Source organism: Punica granatum, chromosome 2 (assembly GCF_007655135.1).
Source record: "Punica granatum isolate Tunisia-2019 chromosome 2, ASM765513v2, whole genome shotgun sequence".
NCBI classification, from domain to species: Eukaryota; Viridiplantae; Streptophyta; class Magnoliopsida; order Myrtales; family Lythraceae; genus Punica; species Punica granatum.
The window spans coordinates 33,278,906-33,301,244 of record NC_045128.1 but is presented as its reverse complement, the minus strand read 5'-3'; the positions used below and the strand labels follow the sequence as shown (position 1 = coordinate 33,301,244).

General features: G+C 41.1%; 4 protein-coding genes across 10 annotated transcripts; all 4 read right to left on the bottom strand.

The window, feature by feature from the left end:
• Positions 1-268: 268 nt before the first annotated feature.
• On the bottom strand, positions 269-5,210 carry LOC116195612 (uroporphyrinogen decarboxylase). Its single transcript, XM_031524896.1, has 6 exons — positions 5,027-5,210; positions 3,456-3,568; positions 2,666-2,776; positions 2,314-2,502; positions 1,715-1,840; positions 269-964 (listed from the first exon to the last, which is right to left on the bottom strand). Exons 1-6 carry the CDS (start codon positions 5,151-5,153, stop codon positions 449-451), a joined length of 1,182 nt encoding a protein of 393 aa, XP_031380756.1. The 5' UTR covers positions 5,154-5,210; the 3' UTR covers positions 269-448.
• A 602-nt stretch (positions 5,211-5,812) lies between these two features.
• LOC116195613 (5-amino-6-(5-phospho-D-ribitylamino)uracil phosphatase, chloroplastic) lies at positions 5,813-8,859 on the bottom strand. Its single transcript, XM_031524897.1, has 11 exons — positions 8,688-8,859; positions 8,450-8,572; positions 8,255-8,323; positions 8,026-8,130; positions 7,713-7,767; positions 7,257-7,330; positions 6,892-6,975; positions 6,665-6,805; positions 6,395-6,460; positions 6,176-6,285; positions 5,813-6,091 (listed from the first exon to the last, which is right to left on the bottom strand). The coding sequence occupies exons 1-11, from the start codon at positions 8,793-8,795 to the stop codon at positions 5,923-5,925; spliced, it is 1,104 nt and encodes a 367-aa protein (XP_031380757.1). The 5' UTR covers positions 8,796-8,859; the 3' UTR covers positions 5,813-5,922.
• Positions 8,860-14,993: 6,134 nt separating this feature from the next.
• LOC116196606 (high mobility group B protein 3) lies at positions 14,994-17,931 on the bottom strand. Of its 6 annotated transcripts, XM_031526413.1 has the most exons (8): positions 17,268-17,931; positions 17,011-17,178; positions 16,709-16,874; positions 16,516-16,602; positions 16,280-16,330; positions 16,109-16,182; positions 15,922-15,982; positions 14,994-15,377 (listed from the first exon to the last, which is right to left on the bottom strand). In XM_031526413.1, exons 1-7 carry the CDS (start codon positions 17,342-17,344, stop codon positions 15,958-15,960), a joined length of 648 nt encoding a protein of 215 aa, XP_031382273.1. In that variant the 5' UTR covers positions 17,345-17,931; the 3' UTR covers positions 14,994-15,377; positions 15,922-15,957. The 6 variants fall into 6 exon arrangements, with proteins under 6 accessions (XP_031382273.1, XP_031382272.1, XP_031382274.1 ...); XM_031526412.1 differs by lacking the exon at positions 14,994-15,377 and having other exon boundaries at positions 15,747-15,982; XM_031526414.1 differs by lacking the exon at positions 14,994-15,377 and having other exon boundaries at positions 15,747-15,982; positions 16,570-16,602.
• A 135-nt stretch (positions 17,932-18,066) lies between these two features.
• LOC116196605 (WEB family protein At2g40480) lies at positions 18,067-21,396 on the bottom strand. Of its 2 annotated transcripts, none has more exons than XM_031526411.1 (2): positions 20,543-21,396; positions 18,067-19,779 (listed from the first exon to the last, which is right to left on the bottom strand). In XM_031526411.1, exons 1-2 carry the CDS (start codon positions 20,747-20,749, stop codon positions 18,331-18,333), a joined length of 1,656 nt encoding a protein of 551 aa, XP_031382271.1. In that variant the 5' UTR covers positions 20,750-21,396; the 3' UTR covers positions 18,067-18,330. The 2 variants fall into 2 exon arrangements, with proteins under 2 accessions (XP_031382271.1, XP_031382270.1); XM_031526410.1 differs by having other exon boundaries at positions 18,067-19,785; positions 20,543-21,392.
• Between the last annotated feature and the right edge of the window lie 943 nt (positions 21,397-22,339).

Sequence of the window (22,339 nt, the reverse complement as noted above, 5' to 3'; positions counted from 1 at the left end):
TTGTGATGAGCCCGCCAGAGACAATCTGTATTGTCTAAGCCTATACTAGGCCTCTACTGGAAACAATTGGGTCTGATGTAGGCTTCATACAGGGCCTCCCTGGACTAGAGCTGAAGTAGGGCTTCGTATTGGGTGTGTTTGGGCCTGGGCTGGATCTCACCCAAGCATGTAGTGGGTTTCTCTGGCTTCTTTGGACCTCATATGGACTTTTTGTTGGGCCCTCCTAGGTCTAACTATTGGATCCACAATGGACCAATAAGCATCCCTATTGGAAAGGCTCATTGGCATCAATGCCATTTATTTTGCCAGGGAATTGCTCCCCATGAGTTTTAGCAGGAGCAAGATTCAAACGCAAAATATGGAAAGGCTTTCATATGATTCTAAGCTAAGTAACACAATCCCCCATTAAAGGGGACAAAAAATGAGAAGGAATCTAAGGGAACATCTCCTAGTATCGAATCGCTTTGGCAACTTCGAAAAAATGAGCAACATTCTCCTCTGGTGTACCAACCTTGATACCATGACCAAGGTTCAAAATATGTTTGCCTTTCCCAGCTTTCCTGACGGTGCCATGTATGCGGTTGGTGATGAACTCTTTCGAACCGAAGAGGACGCCCGGGTCCACGTTACCCTGCACGGCCACATCAGCACCCAGTCGTCTTCTCCCTTCAGCCATATCGACTGTCCAGTCCAAGCTCACCACGTCCACACCCGTCAAGGCTAGCCTCTCAAGCAAGCCTCCTGAACCACTGGCATATAAGATTAGAGGGAGATTCGGGTGTGTCTGCTTCACAGAGTCCACGATCCTCCTCAAGTAAGGAAGACTGAACTCCTCAAAGTCCTCAGGGCTTAACTCTGTGGCCCATGAATCGAAGATCTGAACGACCTGGGCTCCATTATCAGCTTGGTACTTGACATACTTAGCCATGGACGTAGCGAACTTATCAAGTAACGCATGGAGAACCTGGTGTCAAGCAATTCATTTGGAGGTGCATAAGACTAAACAGAGCAAGCTGTTAAGCATCTAATATTCAAATAGAAAAATGCGAATATTCTGGAAAAGTTTATTCACCGCCTTCCTAAATGTTTCAACAGCTGAGGAAAAGGAAAATACAAGAGGGCAATCAAGAAGACTCCTAAGCTCCCAGAAAATGCAAGTAAACATTTGATTTTAGCCATGGTTTACCAAATTGAAACCTTTCACATCAGTCAACTCCTTTTGCACCACTCTTTGAGTTTAGCTTCAGCTAAATCATGTTCCTGATGGGATATTTAATCAAATTCCATTTCACATATATAACTCAATCCATCTGTTAAGTCAAGCACATAACTTAGTTAAGCCTTTCAAATACCAAAACTATGTGCAAGAGTTTCTCCATACTATCCCCATGAGAGCAACTATATACTGCCAACTTCATCCTGTATTCATTGATTTCAGCACTCATCCAAATTCTCATTTCATTCCTCCTCAATTTCTCTACCTGCTAGCATTCAGCTCCATGGAGCACTATTGGTTATAGTATGTATAAGATACTATAATCGTCTCGCTCTCTTCCCAATAAATTATAGAGATAGTAATCAACTGAAAATTGTACCATCGAACCGATGGTAATTAATCAAGTTCTAAGCTATGAACATAACAGCTTGCATCCAGTTCTGTACCATAGGCTGTGCTACTACCCCCAAACTATCTATTGAAAAGTTATGAAACTACCTTGGGTTGGGAGAAGGCCAGTCTCTTTATCTTTGTGAAGTTCTTCGATGAACCACCTTCTACCACGTAGGATGCTAGAGTGAAAGGAGCTCCAACGAAACCCAATACTGCTGCTTTAGTATCGACCTGCAAGATGGTCCATCTGTTATATAATGCTTATAGTTCTTTGTCTGCGATAGCAGGTCAGGTTCTGTACAATGCATCCTCATAAAACAAATTGCTTTTCCTTCAACATTTTTCAAAACTACTTTTTTTATTTTTGCTTGCAGTGTCTAGATCAAGGAAATATGTCAATTACACATCAGCCTATAGACATTATCCTTGGCTCCATGCAACTCTCATTCACCGGCATACTTAGTTCAGACTGGAGTACTAAGGACAGATACCAGTCCAGAAAAGCAAAGCTGTGTGATGTTCAACTCCCAAGCAAAGGGTTATGAGGTCGAACACAACAACGAAAATATAAGATAGTGGAATCTGTAAGTTAGATCAACTATAGAGGTTTATATCTGTAAGTTTAGATCAACTACAGAGATTTATGATATAACTGAAAATATGAAAATGAAGAGCTACTGGTCTCTACTTAGACAATGAGATACCTCTTTTCTCAAGATGTTCAAAGCTTCCCCGACATATGGAACAGAAGCTTCAGGAATGAATTCTCTCACTTGATCAACATCAGAAGCCGTCTGTATAGGGTTGAATATGATGGGACCCTTGCCCTTCACAATGTCGAAAGGTATATTCATCCCAGAAAGTGGGGTGAGAATGTCTGAGAATAAAATTACCTGGCAAATGAAAAGGCGAAAAAAAAAAAAATTTGAGGAAAGCACATAGGTGAATGACAAGATTGCAACAGATACTTATAATAACAAGGCTGCTAATTTGAATGATGCTATAAGAGATAAGCATACATTTAATTCGTTAGGTGAAATGAGGCTAGCTATTTACCCCATCAGGCTTGAAGACATTCCATGGCTGGAGAGATATTTCTACAACAAGATCAACATTCTCTGATCTTTCACGAAAGGAGGGATACTTCTCGCAGATGATTTGATAACTCTGTAATAAGGAATTTTAACACAAGAAGCAAGACTTAAAATAAGGAAACCGAGGTAATAAACCATATAGCTAGCACCTATTTTTATCACAAAAAGACAAGTAACAGCTACTGCAAGGAAATCTATTGATAATTGACACCCACTAAGAGGAAGAAAAGAAAAAGAGAAGATGAGAAATACAAGACCCAAAACATGACATTGCTATCCCCATAATCACCTAATTCTAAAGTGGGAACTGCATAAGGTGAAGTGAAGGAAAAAAAGCAGCCACCATATTTGAAGATATAAATTACTATGAGCACAGTAAAATTTTAGAAAGGACAAAAGAGTATGTAGCCAGCCATCTTTGAGTGGTAAACCCAGCACATCAACTAGATAGAGCTCATGCCCTGTAAATGCAGCAAAAGGAACAATAACATCCCTCATCCTAAATTTAGTGAATTTGAATGAGTAATCAACAGAAAAGATGCTATGCCTGTGACTATGATGACAACTGTTACTGTGGGAAAATTTTACTAGGTGACGATGACATCAAATGTCCATGCCCAACCTCTATCCCAATAACTGATTCTGTCGTCAATTTCGTAAAAAATGGAAGAACCAAAAGTTCCACAAAGGGTTATAATGCAGCATAAGGACACAAGAATCAGTTGAAAATAGAGAAATAAGAATAGACCTGCCTTCATGTACCTTCCAGCTTGCCTCATGAGCCAAACTGGGGGTCTCTCCACATCTTCGCCGCGGACAGCAGTAAGCAAAAGTGGCTCAGTAGTTTTTGGTTCTGCTACAGTCCCTAAAAGATTTTTGTGAAAGAGACAATCAGTTTATGCACCAAAATAAACAAGAACCAGGAGACTACAGGACATAATTGATCAATGATTTGCCTCACAAACGATCTTTAATGTACATAAATCCTTCTTATACAAGCGCAAACAAAGTTGCAGATGATGGAGAGATCGGCCTTGTGGTTAAATGAGTCAGATCTAGGAAATGTCACTTCGAAAATAACAATTTGATGGCCTCTCAAATAGTAGAGAAACATATCAGGAATCCCAGAATTCATCCAGTGGATACTATTGCATTTATAAATGAGGAGTGTTTGCACTCAGTACAAGTGATTGTCAAAGTGCTCTGAACATTTAGAACATTTACTGCACTGGAATATAAGGGGACTCAGAAGTGAGAACATAACAACCTCAAAGACAGCAATGCAACTGTAGACATCCAAGGTGCTCCAACCCATATAAATCCATTTATACCCAATGCCACACCCTAGCATTGCTGGAATCATCTGATACATTCAGAAAGGACCAGAATCCCCTAGGCTATGCAGAATAAGTTTGACTGACTGAAATGTCCGAAACCTTTTAAAAGTGACAAGAAAATTGGGATGCCCCAGAAATCATTAACCATCCTAGAAATCTGGGAGTGGTTCACCCTAAAATCCTGAGCCGTCTTAGACCATCAAAAATAAGTTCAATACCATCACATATCGGGGACCACTCTGGAACTCCAAAACAGCACGATACCACAGGAGGAAGCCCTGGAGTGGATCAAGATTCCTGTAATGCACCTAACCCAAGGCGCTACAGACATTCCTAAGGAAGTCCTACCAGATCAAATAAAGCTGAACGGGGGTCTGAGGATTTAAGTAGCAGAGCACATGCTTAGAAACATAAAGATAGGGTTTTGAGACTAGCTGTCTTAAACAGAAGATCAGCTACCCACGCTTTCACCAACGATGATTTCCCGACCCGAAAGTCTACTGGTACAATTGGGTTACGTTTACCAAACTGGAAAAATTCAAATCATTCCAACCCTTGCCATTATGTTAACGAGTTCCTTGCAAAAGTAATTTCCAGTCCTCAACATAATGCTCAGAAGGTGTTGGAGCGTCAAATCACCTCGTACGTTATCAAATTGGAAACGAGCTCATGCCAAAGTCAACTCAACTCTCCAACACAAATTACAGAACGTAGAGACGCATCAAATTGACTCGCATCGCTTTCGGACCAAATATGACAGTCTTATCGTTTCAACCCTAACTACAGCTCCGACAACTTGGCGCCAAAGTCATCTTCATTCCTCAGCCAAACTTCCGAAACTATCAGCGCGCGAATGAACTCGCAGTTCAAAGATTTGGGAAATTCGACAGTTTCAACCCTAGCTGCGGCACAAATCGAGTCTGTGCCAGGGCATTACAACCAGAAAATGCCAGAAAATGAAGCGGAAGAAGATGTAAGGTGTGTACCTCCGAGAGTGCAGTGGATTCTCTGCCGAGGTCTGGAGCTCGACGAGAAGACGGCGGCGGATCTCGACCGACTCGCCGGTAGAGCGGAGAAAGAAGAAATGGAGGTGGAGGAGGAGATGCAAGCCATGTTTGACCGCGAAACGGTTTTTCCCGGTAAAGAAAAAACAAATGAGTTTCGGGTTTTTGAGCAATGATAATAATGGGAGAAGATGATAAGATAAGGGCATATCCACAACCCTGATCTCCGGGAATTCCAGTGGGCCCCTATCCTCTGCCACGTCAGCTTACCATGTTATCGCGCTGGAAACGGAGTGCAATGAAATTGTACTGAATTTAATTAATCACGACCCAATTATACTTTCGGATTTCAGAATTCAGACCGACAAAAAATTAAGGTTTAGAGTTTTCAAATTTGATTTGAATTGATTCAGACTAAATTACTCGAGCTCGATTCAGCTGTGCTCAAGATTGAACCAAGCTCTTCCGGCAATTGAGCCGAACGCAGACCCTTCATCACTGAGGCCGCTTCCCTTGATCATTACATTATAAACTGAACCAGCACGCAGCTCACTAACTTAATATACCTTCCATTATACTCAGTCTCTCTCACTCACACCTTAGGTAACATATCTACTTGAGCTTTCGGTCTTCCGATCTCCACCATTGCCCAGTAAAATATCAAATATGCACGATTAGACCCTGAAATGTTCTTGGCATTTGCTAACGAAGATTATTGGTTATCGAGGTGGCTCCAGCTCTTATCTAGAGATAGTGAACAGATGACACTGGAACAACAACAGAACAACACTCTTGTAAGTAGAGAAAAATAATGGGAGGATGAGTCGTCTTAATTTACAGCAAGAGCAGGCAGAAAAGGTATGAGTTCTATGAAAGAATCAAAAAATCGTATCGATAGTAAGCTTTCGTTTCGGGGGAGCTTTCTCAGTGATCTGCTTCTGAAGGTCCATAAACGTGGAGCCCTTGTTGGCGAATAACCTCCGGAGGTTGATCACCGAGAGCTCGTGGAAACTTGCAACCGTGAGATCAGCCTGCTCCAAATCGTACCTGCAGATGTATCTCAACTGAGCACTCTAACAAGAATATAATATTGCGTGCCCGAAACTAATGAACATCTTAGTGAAAACCTACGCCGGATGAGCTCCAATTAGTGCCACAGCCATCATTGTGCAATTGTGTGCAGCTGTTACTCCTCTTGGGTCGTCCTCAAACACGACACATTTCGATGGCTTTCGATCCAACTGCATTGACACCCCATTTAAAGGCATGAAATGGAGTTATGATCTATCATATTTATTCCGTTATTCCCCTATGACCATCTTGTATTGATTTTAAATAGATATTTAGTACCTTCAGGGCAGCAGAGAGAAATCTATGGGCCATAGACTCCATGCCATCTTCCTCTGTAACTATTGCCTGCTATTCCAAACTAAATCATGTTATATGGCAAGAGCACAACAGATTTACTGGAATGAACACACTTCAGAAAAGGTTAAACCCTATTGCCGGCTACACTGTTGAAGGATAAATTCAATTTCCAGACCAAATTGAGCAGCAAATGGTCAGGAGTTGCTAAATCAGAAAAGACCAGCTGATTCTGGAAGGACATCAATTACAAACCTGAAAATACTTTTTAAGCCTCATGCGTTCTAGGGCTTCCACCATGTTTTTCCGATCAAGACTAGATACAACAGCACAAGGGATTCGAGCTGTACGCATAGCATCTAGCCATTCTTCCAGTCCCTCTATGGGTTTTGTAAGCTGAATGGAGAAAAAAATGAGCACCACTTCGACTAAATCAAAGTAAAAAATAAGTTTCCAATCAGATCAGGGAAGTATGGTCTAACTTGTAGAAGGTTATCGTAATACAACTGGGCAAGCCTTGCCTTTAACCTGTCCATTTCTTCCCCTGCTTCATCCCACAGCAATACCTGAGAGTATTTCATGCAAAGGCTCTACTTAATTCTCAGTGTAACTAAATGGGACAGTCACAGGAGACTTGTTGTAGGAAGTCAGGAAATACAGTAATACTAAGTACGAGATGGACTGAGACTAATATGCAGTAGTCACTTATTATAGCAAGAGATCGACTTTTTCTTTTTTCTTGCTCCTGTTTTCAAGCTTCCTATATACCATGCAATTGCACCTCAAAAGCAAAACTGAATATTCCAAATAACAATGCAAGACCTCAAAGATATAATTATTTCCAAACCTTACGCAAAACATGATCAGCACCTGCACAGAGCACGTCTCTTTGGACTTTGACATCTTCAGGGATCTCTTTTCCTGTGAAGACATTTGAGCAAAGCAGATAAATTATAGCATTCTCATGTATCCCTCGGCATTAAAAATAAATTATATCCTAATCTATTTTCCTGTTTGACTTAGTCCCCATCCAAACTTTGTAGGGTTAATTTTCACAGTACAGAATAATACAGAGACAATAACTTCAAAAGAATTTATTACGCAGGAAATCCTTGCAATATTAAGCACAACCGATTAACTATAGCAAATTACTAATGGCCATGAAAAAAGATCTTGGAAAAGATTACCCATACTGTTCTCGAATATGGATAATTTTGACAGCCAACTATCTTACTGTTCATACATGCTTAACGAAAAGAGACTATTCATTATGTTTATTTGAGTTCCGACCATGTACACATACCTTCTTCAGCTGCAAGCTGTTTCCAAGCGTTCAACTTTAAAGCCCTATTATCTGCCTGAAGTATATTAATGCACAAACTGTAACATGTTATCTATTACGAGTGAATTATAGGAGGAAGGAGCATAAGAACTATTAGCAACAAAGTTCCGCCTCTGAAAAAGCCAACGAATCTGAAACACAACATGCTTCAAAACATCAATAAATTTTAAAAGAAAGGTTTCACTTAATTTTCTAATCGCATCAACAAGGAATTGAAACCCGTCACGACGTTATACTTCATACTATACAAATAATTAAAATATGAAGAGCTTACGACGACATTGTCCCAGGAGAATATAAGCCCATAAGCCTCGTCCGGTTTCATTGCATAACGGATGCGTTGAAGAAACCCTTCTTGCAATCTATCGTTCAGAAAGTCCTATTGAAATAATGCAGAACAAGAACATATTAAAAAGACAAGACAATGCACTCAGAGCACCAACACATCAAGCTCATACTCAAACCGGACAATCACAAGTAAGAGACGCGAACTCGTAGCTCACAACATCAATCTTCAGGGGCCCATCTGCCCTGAATGTCTCAAAGCCCTCCCCATATTCAGCTCCAATTGCCTGAAGCACCCACAGAACAGAAGAGCTAAATGAAACAGTCTGCCCTCCAATGAAACTTCAGGGCTCAGCTCAAGAACAAGAATTTGAACAAAGGGGATGAAATAAGAACAGCTACCGAATACCTACCTCTTGCATAAAGAGCTTATTTGGGGTCACAGGGAACCCATTAACGCAGCCACTATCGCCAGGCTCGCACGCACTTCTAATCACAAGGCGATGGCGAGCCTTGTCTCTATGCTTCTTCAATCTCTGCAGAGAGAGAGAGAGATTAAGGACGCTCGCGTTAGATAACGAATTACAGGGGTATTGAAAAACGGAAACTTCGAGCTCAAAATGGAGCGAGAGGAGGGGAAGCGGGACTCGCCGAGAAACTGAGGTTGGAGGATAGCTGGGATTGTGGGAGCAGAGAGAAAGGATTGCGGGGGAGGACCAGAGAAGAGGGCCGGAGGTGGCTGGAACAATGGCAATCCATTTGAACACGGCGCTGCTCTGCCGATTGTAGGTGCCGGCGTTTTTGCTATATCTGTACGCCGAGCGATCGACCTGATGAGTCATCTTTTTCAATTTGGATTTTTCCTTTTTTTCTTTTTATTTTTCGCTATTTTTCGATTTAACTAATAATATAAGTTTGCCACGTGGCAGAGATGGTTAATATTCAGGTGGGCTCCACTCGGGAATCAACTTGAAGGCACCAAAGAAAGATCCCCCCTCCCCCAACAAGTACAAAGGCCACAATGGATATATCTATTCCCAGATCGGGCCACAATTATTTCGATCTTTTTTTTTGTTTTTTTTTTATCACAATCGAAGCTCATGGGTTAGGAGTCAGAGGAAAAACACCCTAATTAACATAAATTGCCTGTTTAAAGCCTTAAACGATAGAATTTGCCTTAAATATCGAAAAATCAAGGCGAATCGGTGAGTTTTGCTCCGAAGGCCATTTCCTTCGAAATAGGGTCGTCAGAACCTATTTTTTTCTAGGTACCGACTTGCCAGGTCTTCTGCCGCATCATTCTCCCCTGGGTGGAGAGAATTCGTCCTCGAATCGTCATCGTCCGAGCTATCACCTGTGTAAGGAATCAGGTGCTTAACATTAAACACATCGGCAGTACGAATGTGGCTGGAAAGTTTAAGCCGATAGGCGTTCGAATTGATCTTCTCAACGATCTCCACAGGGCCAATCTTTCTAGCAGCGAGCTTGTGGTAGTCACCAGCAGAAAATCGATCCTTCGTAAGGACAGCCCAAACAAAATCGCCAACTTCAAACTCCACGTGCCTTCTCCTTCGGTCAGCAACAGCTTTGATACCAACTGACGCAGCGTACAACGCGAGTAACCGTCATAGACTCGTTGATTCGCGCACGAATACCGGAACTACAACCTTCTATACCTGTTGATTCTACGAATACCAGGAAATAAGCATCAAACTCGAACCCGAGATTGGACGAAGCACGAAAGCTCTGAATTTTATTGATAATCCGAAAAGACGACTCCTTTTGCCTTAGGGCTTACAGAAAGCTTAAATAGGGTTTAACAAAACCTAAATTGCATAAAAGAACTAAACTTTTCAAAAAGTGCACAAACACCCTAATTAACATAAATTGCCTGTTTAAGGCTCTAAACGATGGAATTTGCCTTAAATATCGAAAAATCACGGCGAAGCGGTGAGTTTTGCTCCGGAGGCCATTTCCTTCGAAATAGGGTCGTCGGAACCTATTTTTTTCTAGGTACCGACTTGCCAGGTCTTCTGCCGCATCATTCTCCCCTGGGTGGAGAGAATTCGTCCTCGAATCGTCATCGTCCGAGCTATCACCTGTGTAAGGAATCAGGTGCTTAACATTAAACACATCGGCAGTACGAATGTGGCTGGGAAGTTTAAGCCAATAGGCGTTCGAATTTATCTTCTCAACGATCTCCACAGGACCAATCTTTCTAGCAGCGAGCTTGTGGTAGTCACTAGCAGAAAATCGATCCTTCGTAAGGACAGCCCAAACAAAATCGCCAACTTCAAACTCCACGTGCCTTCTCCTTCGGTTGGCAACAGCTTTGATACCAACTGACGCAGCGTACAACGCGGGTAACCGTCACAGACTCGTTGATTCGCGCACGAATACCGGAACTACAACGTTCTATACCTGTTGATTCTACGAATACCAGGAAATAGGCATCAAACTCGAATCCGAGATTGGACAAAGCACGAAAGCTCTGAATTTTATTGATAATCCGAAAAGACGACACCTTTTGCCCTAGGGCTTACAGAAAGGTCAAATAGGGTTTAACAAAACCTAAATTGCATAAAAGAACTAAGGGCCTGTTTGGTTTGATGATTAGATTTTAGAATCATGATTTTGATTTTAAATCTACCCACTAGATAACAAAAACACACGTTTTCCAAGTCAAATTTATAATAACATCTCATTTGTCTTTTTCCACAATCAAAATCAAAATCAAAGTTACTTTAACTCTGAAACCAAACGCCCCGATAAAATTTCACTCATGAGAAATGAAAGACATTACCGACTGCACTACAAATTAACTTCAACTTAGCATTCTAATTCATTGTCTCTCTGTCCTTTTTTTTTTTTTGCCCTTTTACTAATCTGAAAAGAGCTTAGACCTGTATAAATATAATTTTTGTTGACATAAGTATCAATTTTAAAGCATAGTATGAATCAATGATCATGACGTCTTTTGGGTCTGAAATGTGTAAGAATTATGGAGTCTGATTCGAAAGTGTTTTGAACAATGGATCTCATCTCCTTCTTATACTGTTCATTCTTTTTTAACCCTTAAGGAGATTTGATTTTCTTCATAGCTGCTCACTTCCCAAGATGTCTTTCAAGGCCTCTATTAAGAGATTGGGCTACACGCCTCCTGTGTTTAGGACTCCTCCAAAGGAAGCTCACTTTAACGAGGTCGCTTCTAATGAGGGATCTTTTAATTAAGGTTTTCCGTAATAGGAGGACCTTGGCTTATAATAACATGTGATATATGCAATACACCAAACTTAAGATAATATACTTATTGTATACGATAATGAAGTGGAATGGATCAAAGGGAGCATAAACATAGATGAGTAAGAGGCAGAATAGATTGCTTATCTGAAATGGGGCTGGTTTCGGACCGCTAGAGGCGGAGTTACGCTTGAAGCGGTCGAGCAAACGATGCATTCTAATCTGCCATTTCATGGCTGCCTGAAACCTAATTCCCGTCACTGAACTCTAAAAGCAATTGGAGGGACCAAAGAGTCTACCTCAACATAGGATGAAGACCAAACTAATACCAAGTTAACAATATATATGCAAGAATCATTTTGGATCCTCAATAATGTCCAAAACTTATAATCATTTGTTGCCACCTTCCGGTCCATAGTGCCAAAGGTTTCTAGAGAGACGCAATATATGGACCAGGAGATTAAATTTCAAAATCAAAATCCATGCACAACGAGCATCGAAATATATGTGTAAACTTGTCTATAATATGCTTCAATCATTACCGCCGACATGTACTGCAATATTGTCACCGACATGCATTGCAAATTATTATATCATAAGCAACTAAGTTCAAAACTTTTCTTTTAAGAAATTGGAAGGAAAACACCGGTTAGAGACGGTGCCTGCAAGGATCATGCCATGGCAGGAGAATTCCTGAACAATGAGCTAGCAAGGCCTTTGCTGACGAGCATCACTGGGGTAGTGGGAGGTTGACCGAAGCAAACGAAGGCGCTACCGAGCAATAGTGTTGACATCGTGCATGACAGGACCACCGAGCGATTGTGGCTCTTGATCAATGTGCCATAAGTGCAGCACGGTGCGTGCCACAGTCTCTGTTCCTTAAAGGGTTATCGAGCGTCACGGGAACGACGAGAAGACCACTTCTCGTTTGCTGAGATTCCAATTGGATGATATGTGCTTTCATCACATCCATTATTCTCCGCTCTGCTCGATAGAAGATGTTTTGGAACTGCTCTGCTTGTTCTACAACCCAATCACACGCTACGATAATGGATCTTGCGGAGACCTCCTTTGGTATGACTTCCGAGAGACGAGCAATTGAGAAGTGGTTCACCATCGGTACAAAACTTGTCCCTTGACTCAAACACCAATCGAACATAATCCTTCAGCGGAATAAGAATTAAGGCAGGGGATTGAGGGGTAAAAATAAGAGTTGGAACCCAATGATCACGGGTGCTTCTTCCAAAAGAGCCAATAGCGTCCCCGAATAAAGCCCTCCACTGGTTGGTGACCAAGGGAGAAGAGATCACGATCTGCTAAATTTTGTCATCTCGCGTGATGTGAAGAAGGATCAGTGGTGGTGCCGAAACATCAACAATGGCAAAACCGGAGTCACAACCTTTTTCAATGTTCCCACAGACGACGCCAATGAAATGTGTAAGAATTATGGGGTCTGATTCGAAAGTGTCATGAACAATGGATCTCCTCTAGTTCTTATACTGATCATTCTTTTTTTACCGTTAGGAAGGTTTAGTTTTCTTCATAACCACTCACTTCCCAAGGGGTTGTTCAAGATCTCTATTGAGAGTTTGGGCTTATGGGCCCTATTATTTAACCCATATTAGGGTCAAAATATAATCCACAACCTGTGAAGCTCAACCAATTGGGTCACTAAGAGTTTGTTTACACGTGTGGTGAGAGGATTCATAATGACTTTTCTTTATAATTTTAAGCAGATTTAGTATTTAATGAGAGTTTTTGAAATTACTGTTTGGGTCGAAAATTAAGGTTACAAACATGATTTTCTCAAGTAGGTTAACAAGTGTTTATGAAATCTGTTTCTGCTTATTTGGTTTCAAGCATTAATAATTGTTTTTCTTACTTTCAGTAGTTTTAAATTAGTTTTTTTTCCAAACACTTTAACTTATTATGAAATCAGCACTTATTTTTTATCAGTTTTTGTTTTAGTACTTCTCTATTAGCAACAACACTTCCAAACCAAGCCTAATTTAGTTGGCTTGAACCAAGTTCTTACCCATATCAAGATCTCTCTCGCCTTTTATTCGGTGTGCACCGCCTGATATTCGTAAGTCTAATAGACTCTAATTAATTCAAGTTGCCCTTTTGTTCTATGTACATATATCAATCTCCCTAAATTTATAGTGGACTCATCTACTAAGAAGAAATAATTGCCTTTTTTAAGTGAGCAAAGCTACATTGATCCGAAGATTGATCCAGCTAGCCAGTCTCAGGTTTTTGCTATCCTATCAGTGCAAGATGATCTTTCTGGTCTAGTCGAGTGATCGGGAAGAAAATCTGATCATTTTCCTACTAACGAAAATGTCCACAATCGTTCCTTCAAGTATTAAAACGTGGGGATCATACGTCAACAAGAATTATTATTCTGATTGACTAGGACATACTTTTTAATATTTTTTCCGATTTTTTTTCAATAAAACCTTTTCTCAGAATAATTTTGGACGGAAATGTAATTTTTTAATGGGAAAGTTGACGAAAGAACTAAAACGAACAAGAAATGCAACATTATGGACTAGATTAAACGAATAAAAAATTAGAAGGAAAGTGAAAAAAAAAGGTTTGAAGATCAAAAGTGATATTTTTCCTCGATTATTTACATAGAACAATCTTGAAAAGTTAAAATGAACATTGAAAGAACAAAAAACGTTTAGTCAAACAAAGACTGGATTTTGGTTTACATGAATAGCAATTCAATTACGTACATTGTTTGTGTTGTGTCAGCAATTGAAATTCGGATTACTGATAGGCTCCTATCACTAATGGATGCGGAATTGCCATGCTTCCTTCCATCTGTAATTAGAACCCAAAATACCAATATACCATCACTTGTATTCATCATATTTTCAAAAAATCTACTCCTCAGCCACCACCCCCTCCGTCGCCCCTCCATTGTCACCGTCGCCGGATTTCTACTTGTGACAAAATCACAACACCCTCCAACTGCTCTTAAGCTGCCGAGACCATATTGGGCCTCGATGAGGCCAAATCTAACCTCATTGGGCCATATTTAACTTGTGCGGCGCATGGAAATTTCAAGCCTTTGAAACTTTGACCTCGTAGAACCAACATTCAAGGCTAGATAAAAAGACAAAGAGAGTCTCTCTAGCCATCCAAGGGCTCCTGAGCCCTAGTTTGATGAAGCTAGGGCATGCGAGCCTCATGGTTGACGTCAAGACCCCATCCCAAGGATCCTAAGCCTTCGTTTGGCGAAGTCAGGGCTCACAAACCCTGTGGTTGGGTTCACAACCCTAGTGCAAGCTGGCTCATGAGCCCGAGAGGCTAGGGGTCCAAGGCATACTGGAGCTGGACTCAGCTTCGAAAAGCCATGGTGATTTGAAGTTTTTTTCTTTTAGAAAAATTATTTATTATATATTATACTAATTACCTTTCTAATGCAGTATTTATATAACAATTAAATAAAAACATTTAATTTTCCATATTCCAATTCCGTTCAATAACAAAAGAATATATATATATATATATATATATATATCAGTATTGTTTTTTAATTCCTTGCCAATTCATATCTATATCTATTCTGTTGCCTATCTATTACATCATAGCGAACCAAACGCGAGGATCCTATCTCCTTTAGTCAAACAAAAACTCATGTAATTACAAAATACTCTCTCGTGAATAAGTTATTAGTATCAAGGAATTTTTGCTACTCTAAGGTCTAGAATTAACTTTTATTTTTAATTTTTCATATTTTCATTTAATAAAGAAATATGGAAATTGGCAATAGAGTAGTAAGCAAAGCAGCAGGAAAAATCATCTACTAACAAGTAATAATGGCCATTTAAGTAAGCTAAGCTACATTGATCCAAAGATTGATACACCTACCCAATCTCAGCTCGAAATGGCTATCCTATTAATGCATGATCTTTCTGGTCTAGTCAATTGATCGGGAAGAGAATGCAGTCATTTTCCTGCTGAGCTAAAATGTCCATACACGAGAATGGTGCGAATACAATACAACGATATCCAGTAGACACAATCATTCTCAGAGTATTGGATCTTTTCTTGGCAAACGTACGAATTTGCAGTCCTTTGATGCTGTGTCTGCATAATCCAGAAAAAAGGATGATGCACACGCACAAAAATTTCCCGATGTTTTCGGTTCATTATCAGATAGATGATCCAACTGGAGGAAAACATTTACATTGGAGTTAAACCATATGTACTAATGATGCCTGAGATCTCTGGAGGGGTCCGGTCTGTTAGAACTCCTAATGTCACTCTTACGATGGCTAGAGTGCGTTTGGATTGAGAGTTGAGTTGAGTTGAGTTGAATTTTGATTTTAATTGGTTTGTAATGATTGTATGGTTGAATTATGAGAAAAAGTGTGAAAAAATAATAAATAATTGAGAGAAAATAATGATTAAGTAATGATTGTGTTGTTGAATTGTGAAAAAGTAATGAATAGTTGAGAGAATTTAATATTAAAAATTGAATTGAATGGTTAAAAAAATTAAAAAAATAAAAAAAGTAATGATTATGATGTTGAATTGAAGATAAGTGGAGTTGAGTTGAATTGAGTTGAATATTTTTCCGAAAACAAACACAATGTAAAAGTTTTGCCTCATTCAGGGAGATTCGAGAAACCTTCGAGGAAACAGCTAATCGTCAACATACTTCTTCTCAAGAATCATCGCTGGACCATTGCCTGCTTGTTCATGTGTGAAAGCAGTAATATTAGACACAGCCAAGGAATTGAAGATTACGTAAACTTCAGTTGATTAAAGGTATTAGAATACAGTTTCTCAGGAAATCGGGAATCGCCAAAAGTTACCATCCATATGAGTCAGAGCTCTGTGATGCTTCAGAGCTATCAGAGTCCTCATGGTCTTGATATTCTTCAAGAAACTGTCCAGAGTAACGCAAAGGATGCTCTTTATGTTACGTTCATTAAGCACAATAAGACCCGAGTGCATAGCAAAGTCAGGAAGAGAGATAGCCGCACCTTGTCAAACTTCCAGAGCATCGGGGAATTGGCTCCGTCCTCGACCTTTGACTGTCAAAGTATTGCATAGTTGAGAGAGATCACATATGGATGGAACATCATTGACAGTATAAAAGGCAAGTCGGTTGTCAACTTAAAACCAGCATAAGAACTGTTTTGCGGATATTTCTGTTCCTGTATATCTGATTACTGGGAAATGGTATGCACATCAATCTATGAATACTCTCTTAAGTCACCTTTTGCATGCCCTTTACTTCATTGAGCAAAGTAGCATAGTAAGCCGCATTCACCTTTTCGGCCTCAGTTAGATATGGCCGCTTTTCCTGCAGAAAGTAATACGAGAAAAGGAAAACCTTGATCATATACAGAACTTATTGAATAGCAATTGATGCAGCATATTGTACAAGACTTCTTAGGGTATTACATTACCTCGTCGGACATGTTTTTCCACATTTCAAACCCCTTCCTGTCTAAGTCCAAGAAACTCTCTTCGCTGCTGGTCTCTCTGAGGCTTTCCCTGCCAAGCCACCGGACAGAGAGACAATAACCCCAGAAATCAAAACAGGAACACCCATCATTGCTGATAATAGAACGGCTGTAGCAGATGGGCACCGAGATTCTTAGCACATTCATCGGATGAACAAATGGCATTTGCGTTAAATCGAGTCTCTTTTGCTCAACATCAAACAAGGAAGCTACAGCATCACATTTCTAAAGCATAAAACCTTTACATGAAGAAACAGAAGGCTGATCTGGGCTGATGAGCAAAGCTCTGTCCCCCTGCTCGAATAAAGTCATGATTTGCAGAGAGCCCTCTGAATCTCTTCACTTCCTTCTTACCGGGTTGGCACTCATGCATGTCCGCCAACGCAATCGCCACCGATATCCCACACTGATCACTGAACCATTTCCATTTACAAAGAAGTCCAAATTCATCGTACATTTTGATTCAAAATCACGGAAGAAGGGAACTATAGTTAGCACATACCACTGCTCAAAGGCGCTCCCATCAGCAGCTCGGCGAATTGGATAAACCCTTTTCCGGGCTCTGGACGGGTTCGCCATTGAAGCCCAGCTTGGAAGCTTTTTTGCCTTTACACTTTCTGCAAAGCCTTTAAACTTCCGCCATTTATGGCAAAAAGTTGGAACTTTCCCACTAAAAATGTCTTAAAAAATGCCATTTTCGAAAATTCATTCTTCCCTTTTATTCGCGGGAATTGTTAAATTGCGCCAAAGAGGGAAAGAAACGAAATATTTACATTTTGCACCCTAAGGTTTTGAGTCGTGCCAATTTTGCGCATCCAAGTTCATAACACATCAAAATGTGGCTCCAGTTCATCCGATATCGCACCACGGACCTGTCATTGTCTACGAATGTAACGAGAATGTCGGCAAATCTCAGTATTGGTTTTTGGGATCTTTATATTTTTGATAGATTGATACTTAACAAAATTCCTTACCTTTTTAGTTTTCTCTACTTTAATGTTCTTTATTCGGATTTCAACTTGTAATCTTCGTCCGACCTTTTAGCAGTATTACTGATAAGAGAATCAATGATCAAGGCCTTCTTTCTTCGCTTCGGCTTAGCTTAGGTCTTCTCACCCTTTGTCTTCACTCGAATGACCTGATTTTTAGAGCTTTAACGTGGGTATATATAGTCATCAATAACAGAGAGTAAATATTTGGATATGAGCAAGTGAAAATAATTCAGCTCCTTATGAGATTTGCAGTTGTAATTATGATGCATATTAACCAAAACAAGTACTAAATCACTGAATGGGACGTTGAGGAGAAGTACAATGATATAAAGCATTATTACTTACCCGGTCCTGTTCGCAGATAACTGAACACCCACACACACACACACTCATCGTAATAATATAGCCAGCAATTCTTATACACTCTGGATGGAAACTCGAAGCATACCTCAACATCGGAAATGAACAAGAAAGAATGGATGCACAACATGACCAAACACACCATCAAAAAACAGAGAAAAACAGCTATCTGAATACACAAAGCAATAATAGCCGATGGAACTTTTAATACTATCACCGTAGATCTGAATTATGTGCATTTTTTCGACTAGGCTTCGACAATGGTAGCGATATGTGAATGAAACCAAACTTCTTCCTCTGCGTCATGTACTGTTTCTGCTGATTATTCCCCTCAGACCTGCTCGGCAATGTTATATCCTCTCTGAGTTCGTTGAGCATTTGACTTAGCGCAACCTTTCTGCCCTCGTTTTGTCTTCTGGGCATGTAATCCTCAGGAAGGACTACCTGCTTCCTGCTGAGCACATCTCTCATCGAAACAGTAGACCTTAAGACAGGCTTTGGCTCGCTCTCATTTTCCACAGTTGGCTTGGGAAGATTCACAAGTGGGGAGCTTAGCGGATGATCTGAAGGAGTGGAATGGGTCAGCCGTGTTGTGGTGGTTCCCCCTCTTGTGCGGGTCTCAGGAGCCCATTTCCTTAGAGCCTCCCCAGCAGCGAGTTGCTTGTGATTCGCAATCTCAAGTCTCTGCAGAGCCTCTTCCAAGGCTTGCTTGCTGAGTTTGAGTTCATCTGCTGCATCATCTAATTTCTTCAGGATGCTCACTCTAGAAACACTTACCCCATCATCGATTTGGAAAAGAGCCTCTCTGGTGTTCTTCTTCTGCATTTTTGGAACCTTTGAGTTGAGGGGAGATATGGCTTTGGAGATGATTGAAATATTGGGCTCGGGCAAGAGAAAACTTAACATGTCCTCATTATTGCCCGACAAAGCCTTGATTTCGGCAATAGCAACGGCCTCAGCAGCCTTAGCTGCTTCTTCCATCTTCTTTGCCGCAGCTAACCTCATCTCAGCAGTCCTCATGACATTCGTATTTGCCTGTTGTACTACAGGCATTTCTTCCTCAAATTGCTCGGACCTGAAGTTCATTTCTCGGACCTCCTTTGCATCGTCAGCAGATCTCTCCAAGATTCTATCTTCACTATCGGCATATGGTGAGTGATTCCTCTGTTGCACTTTCAACTCCGGTACTGTAGAGGACTTCAATGCCATCCTCTCCCGAGTTTTCTCTAGCAAGGCCTTCTCTTTTTTGATCTTCACATTGAGAGATTCAACGGAGGTTTGAATGGAGCCGAGCTCATTAATTGTCTTACCAAGGTTCAATTTCGCCTGATTCAGCTCCATCAGGATTAGATCAGGAGATGACATGGGACATGGGCTCGAGCTTCCCACAGCTAATTTATCTTGAGCGCCATTCAGAAGATACACGCGATTTTCCTTATTCACTTCACCAATATCAGGAGTTGCCATCCGCTCATTTGGGTTTGTGACTGCCATGCATTTCAAGGCTTCCTTCTGGAGCTGCCATTTGAGGTCTTCCACTATCCTTTTAGTCGTCCCGAGTTCTTCTAGGACATCAAGTGTCTCCAATTCTTTCACAATCAGATCTTTCTCTAACTCAAGCGTCTGTTCCTCCACCTTCTTTATGTCGATATCTCCAATATTCTGAAGCTAACAAAATGAAGCATGAAGTCAAGAGATATCCATAAATGGCAATCGCTTCACTCATTTCATCAATAACCGGAAAAGTACTCGTGTTCAAATGCTTTGTGAGAAAGTTATCCTAGGATAGTTTGGATAGTGTTCATTCTCAAGCATCCTCTTAAATGTCCATTTAAAATCTAGAGCATGGAAATCTCCTCTATGTACGCAGCTAGTCGAACATATCTAGACAACAGTTCAGTATGTCCAACTCGAACAACGGCTCCCAAATATATCTACTTACATGAACTAAATACACTTCATCACGAATTATTTCCGGCAAGAACATACCCACAGGTCGACGAGGCTCTACAGTCTACACGATAGAAACCAAACATTTGAACCCCCTTGTGTGTGTTGGCCATCCAAGCAGCAAATGCAGGCAATGGATGCACAGAATTTGCTTGGTAAGCACTGCCATTTCGTTCCGAGAATTTAGATGAAAGAATATGACCAAAGCTGTATGTCGTTGTCCTAACTTCTCATCAAATTCAGCGAAGCTCTTATTCTAGAAAAAAGAAGCCCGGAATGCAGCAAATCAGACAACACTACTTCTCACAACTTCAGGTCACTTCAAGGATCGCGGCCCAAATGTGCAGCTATGAAGACTTCCTTTTCGACAAGACTTCCGGAATATTTACGAACGACTTCCGTAGATGTTTAGTAGCATTCATCAACCCGAAGCAATCAAAGTTGAACGCGCAAAAATTAGAACCCGACAACTTACATAGTGGTGTCCGAGCCCGAGCTTGTGGAGGTGAATCCAAGCTCCGCTGCTCTCGAAATGGGTGACGGCCTCCTTCACCGAACCGAAGGGCGGTGAGGTGTCGATCTCGGCCCGGAGGTTTGGCGTCTTCGGCCCGTGGTTGAATTTGGGGCTGTGGCAGAAGGGATTGGAGCCAGTCCCGGACCCCGAGTCAGGAGTATCCGCCATGGGAGGTCAAGGAACGAACTAGGCGGGGGCATGCTAGACACTGAAGAGTATGGCGGGCCTTTAAAGAGGAATAGATAATAGGAAAAGCGGTCGAGGGAAGAAGAAACTTTCTGGGAGTATGAGCGATGATGGTGGGTCATGATTATGTCGAAGGGAGGAATCAAACTACTATACGAAGAGCTCTCTCTCTCTCTCTCTCTCTCCCCCCCCCCCCCCCCTCTTCTCTCTCTCTCTCTCGTGTTACAGAGGAAGAGCGAAGATGGTCCACACGGATGAGATTAACTTTTACTGAGAGATAAAGGGGTACCCTTAAAGGGTGAAAGCTTCATCCTTACATTAATTGGGAGAGCTTTTGCTGCAAAAATTTCAGAGGGTGGGGGCCGGAGGTTGATGCTGATGATGATGAGCATTTGAGGAGAGAAGCTTAGGCTGTTTGGGTGGGTGGGCGAGGTGAGGGGAAAGTCAGAGGATGGTAGTTAGAGCGTGCGATTTCGTGCCCACTGGGAATTCGAGGGATCGATGAGAGAGTGAGGGTGAAAGGTTTTAACAAACAAATCTCTGAGATTTGGATCCATTTCACAAAAGTGATTTGAGAGAGAGAGAGAGAGAGAGAGAGAGAGACAGACAGAGACAGAGGAAGAGGAAGAAAGAGGAAAGGTGTCGAGTGGGCGAGTGAGAGAGTGAGTGCACCTTTGCCGGGAAAAGACGGCCTTTTGCTTTTTAACGGAGATTGCGGAGCCAACTAACGGAGTTTCCTTTTCCCGCCTTTATTTCTTTATTTTGCTTTTTTGCCTTTTTCTTTTGTCATTTTGTGAGGATTAGATCTTTCTTATTGGTCTGAAATATTCGGGCTGGGCTTGCATCGGGCAAGCTTCGAAAATCAAATTCAGGCCCAATATTTAATTCGGCCCGTTCAAGCCCATTTATAACGGATTTGGTTTTTTTTTTTAGTGAGATTACGAGATGTTTTCACCTTATTGGCTAGAGAAAATTTCTCAAATAGGAGTGTGGTTATCCCAGCCGCAAAGTGCTTATAGTGGATTCCTTACTGATCCCTGTACTATCGATAAAATCCGCCCACCGGTGGCAAGTATATGGGTCGAGTAATCGAATAATTTTGGCTTTCTTTGTGCTACGAGTGAAGTGGTCCGTTGCATTGCCGCGCATTTAATTTCACAATGAATGCTCAAAATTAACATTTTTGTTTCTGTCGATTTCGATTTGAACGGTAGGGGAAATCCAACTCCGAAAGTAAAATTAGAAAAAAAAAACCTTTCTCCGGTTAGAATTGATGTTAATTGACAATCCAAACAACTTCAAATCTCGACAGGATGACTAGCGTCAGAACAACCCACTCTAGAGCGTACAAGTGTCCAAGGAAAATATTGGGCGAATAATACATAGTCAAGTGGTCATGTAAAACTCCATCCCGAGTGACAAGTGTTCCACTAAACAACTCTCTCTCTTTTTGATTGGACACGTGTCATTCGGGGATAGAGTTTTACACAACAATTTGGTTGTATATTACTCACTCAATATTTTCTCCTTTGAGAAGGGAAAGACGGTTCGCCAATTCATGACGTGGCCGCG

Coding starts and splice junctions, on each gene's coding strand:
- LOC116195612 (XM_031524896.1), bottom strand. CDS start 5,153: ATGGCTTGCATCTCCTCCTCCACCTCCATTTCTTCTTTCTCCGCTCTA. Junction 3,569..5,026: donor AATCCACTGCACTCTCGGAG/GTACACACCTTA, acceptor AAAATCTTTTAG/GGACTGTAGCAGAACCAAAA. Junction 2,503..2,665: donor ATGTCTTCAAGCCTGATGGG/GTAAATAGCTAG, acceptor TTCATTTGCCAG/GTAATTTTATTCTCAGACAT.
- LOC116195613 (XM_031524897.1), bottom strand. CDS start 8,795: ATGGATTGCCATTGTTCCAGCCACCTCCGGCCCTCTTCTCTGGTCCTC. Junction 8,324..8,449: donor ATAAGCTCTTTATGCAAGAG/GTAGGTATTCGG, acceptor TGGGTGCTTCAG/GCAATTGGAGCTGAATATGG. Junction 6,976..7,256: donor CTGATCATGTTTTGCGTAAG/GTTTGGAAATAA, acceptor AAATACTCTCAG/GTATTGCTGTGGGATGAAGC.
- LOC116196606 (XM_031526413.1), bottom strand. CDS start 17,344: ATGGCGAACCCGTCCAGAGCCCGGAAAAGGGTTTATCCAATTCGCCGA. Junction 16,603..16,708: donor GGAAAAACATGTCCGACGAG/GTAATGTAATAC, acceptor TACTTTCTGCAG/GAAAAGCGGCCATATCTAAC. Junction 16,183..16,279: donor TGCTCTGGAAGTTTGACAAG/GTGCGGCTATCT, acceptor TACTCTGGACAG/TTTCTTGAAGAATATCAAGA.
- LOC116196605 (XM_031526410.1), bottom strand. CDS start 20,749: ATGGCGGATACTCCTGACTCGGGGTCCGGGACTGGCTCCAATCCCTTC. Junction 19,786..20,542: donor TCGGGCTCGGACACCACTAT/GTAAGTTGTCGG, acceptor TCATTTTGTTAG/CTTCAGAATATTGGAGATAT.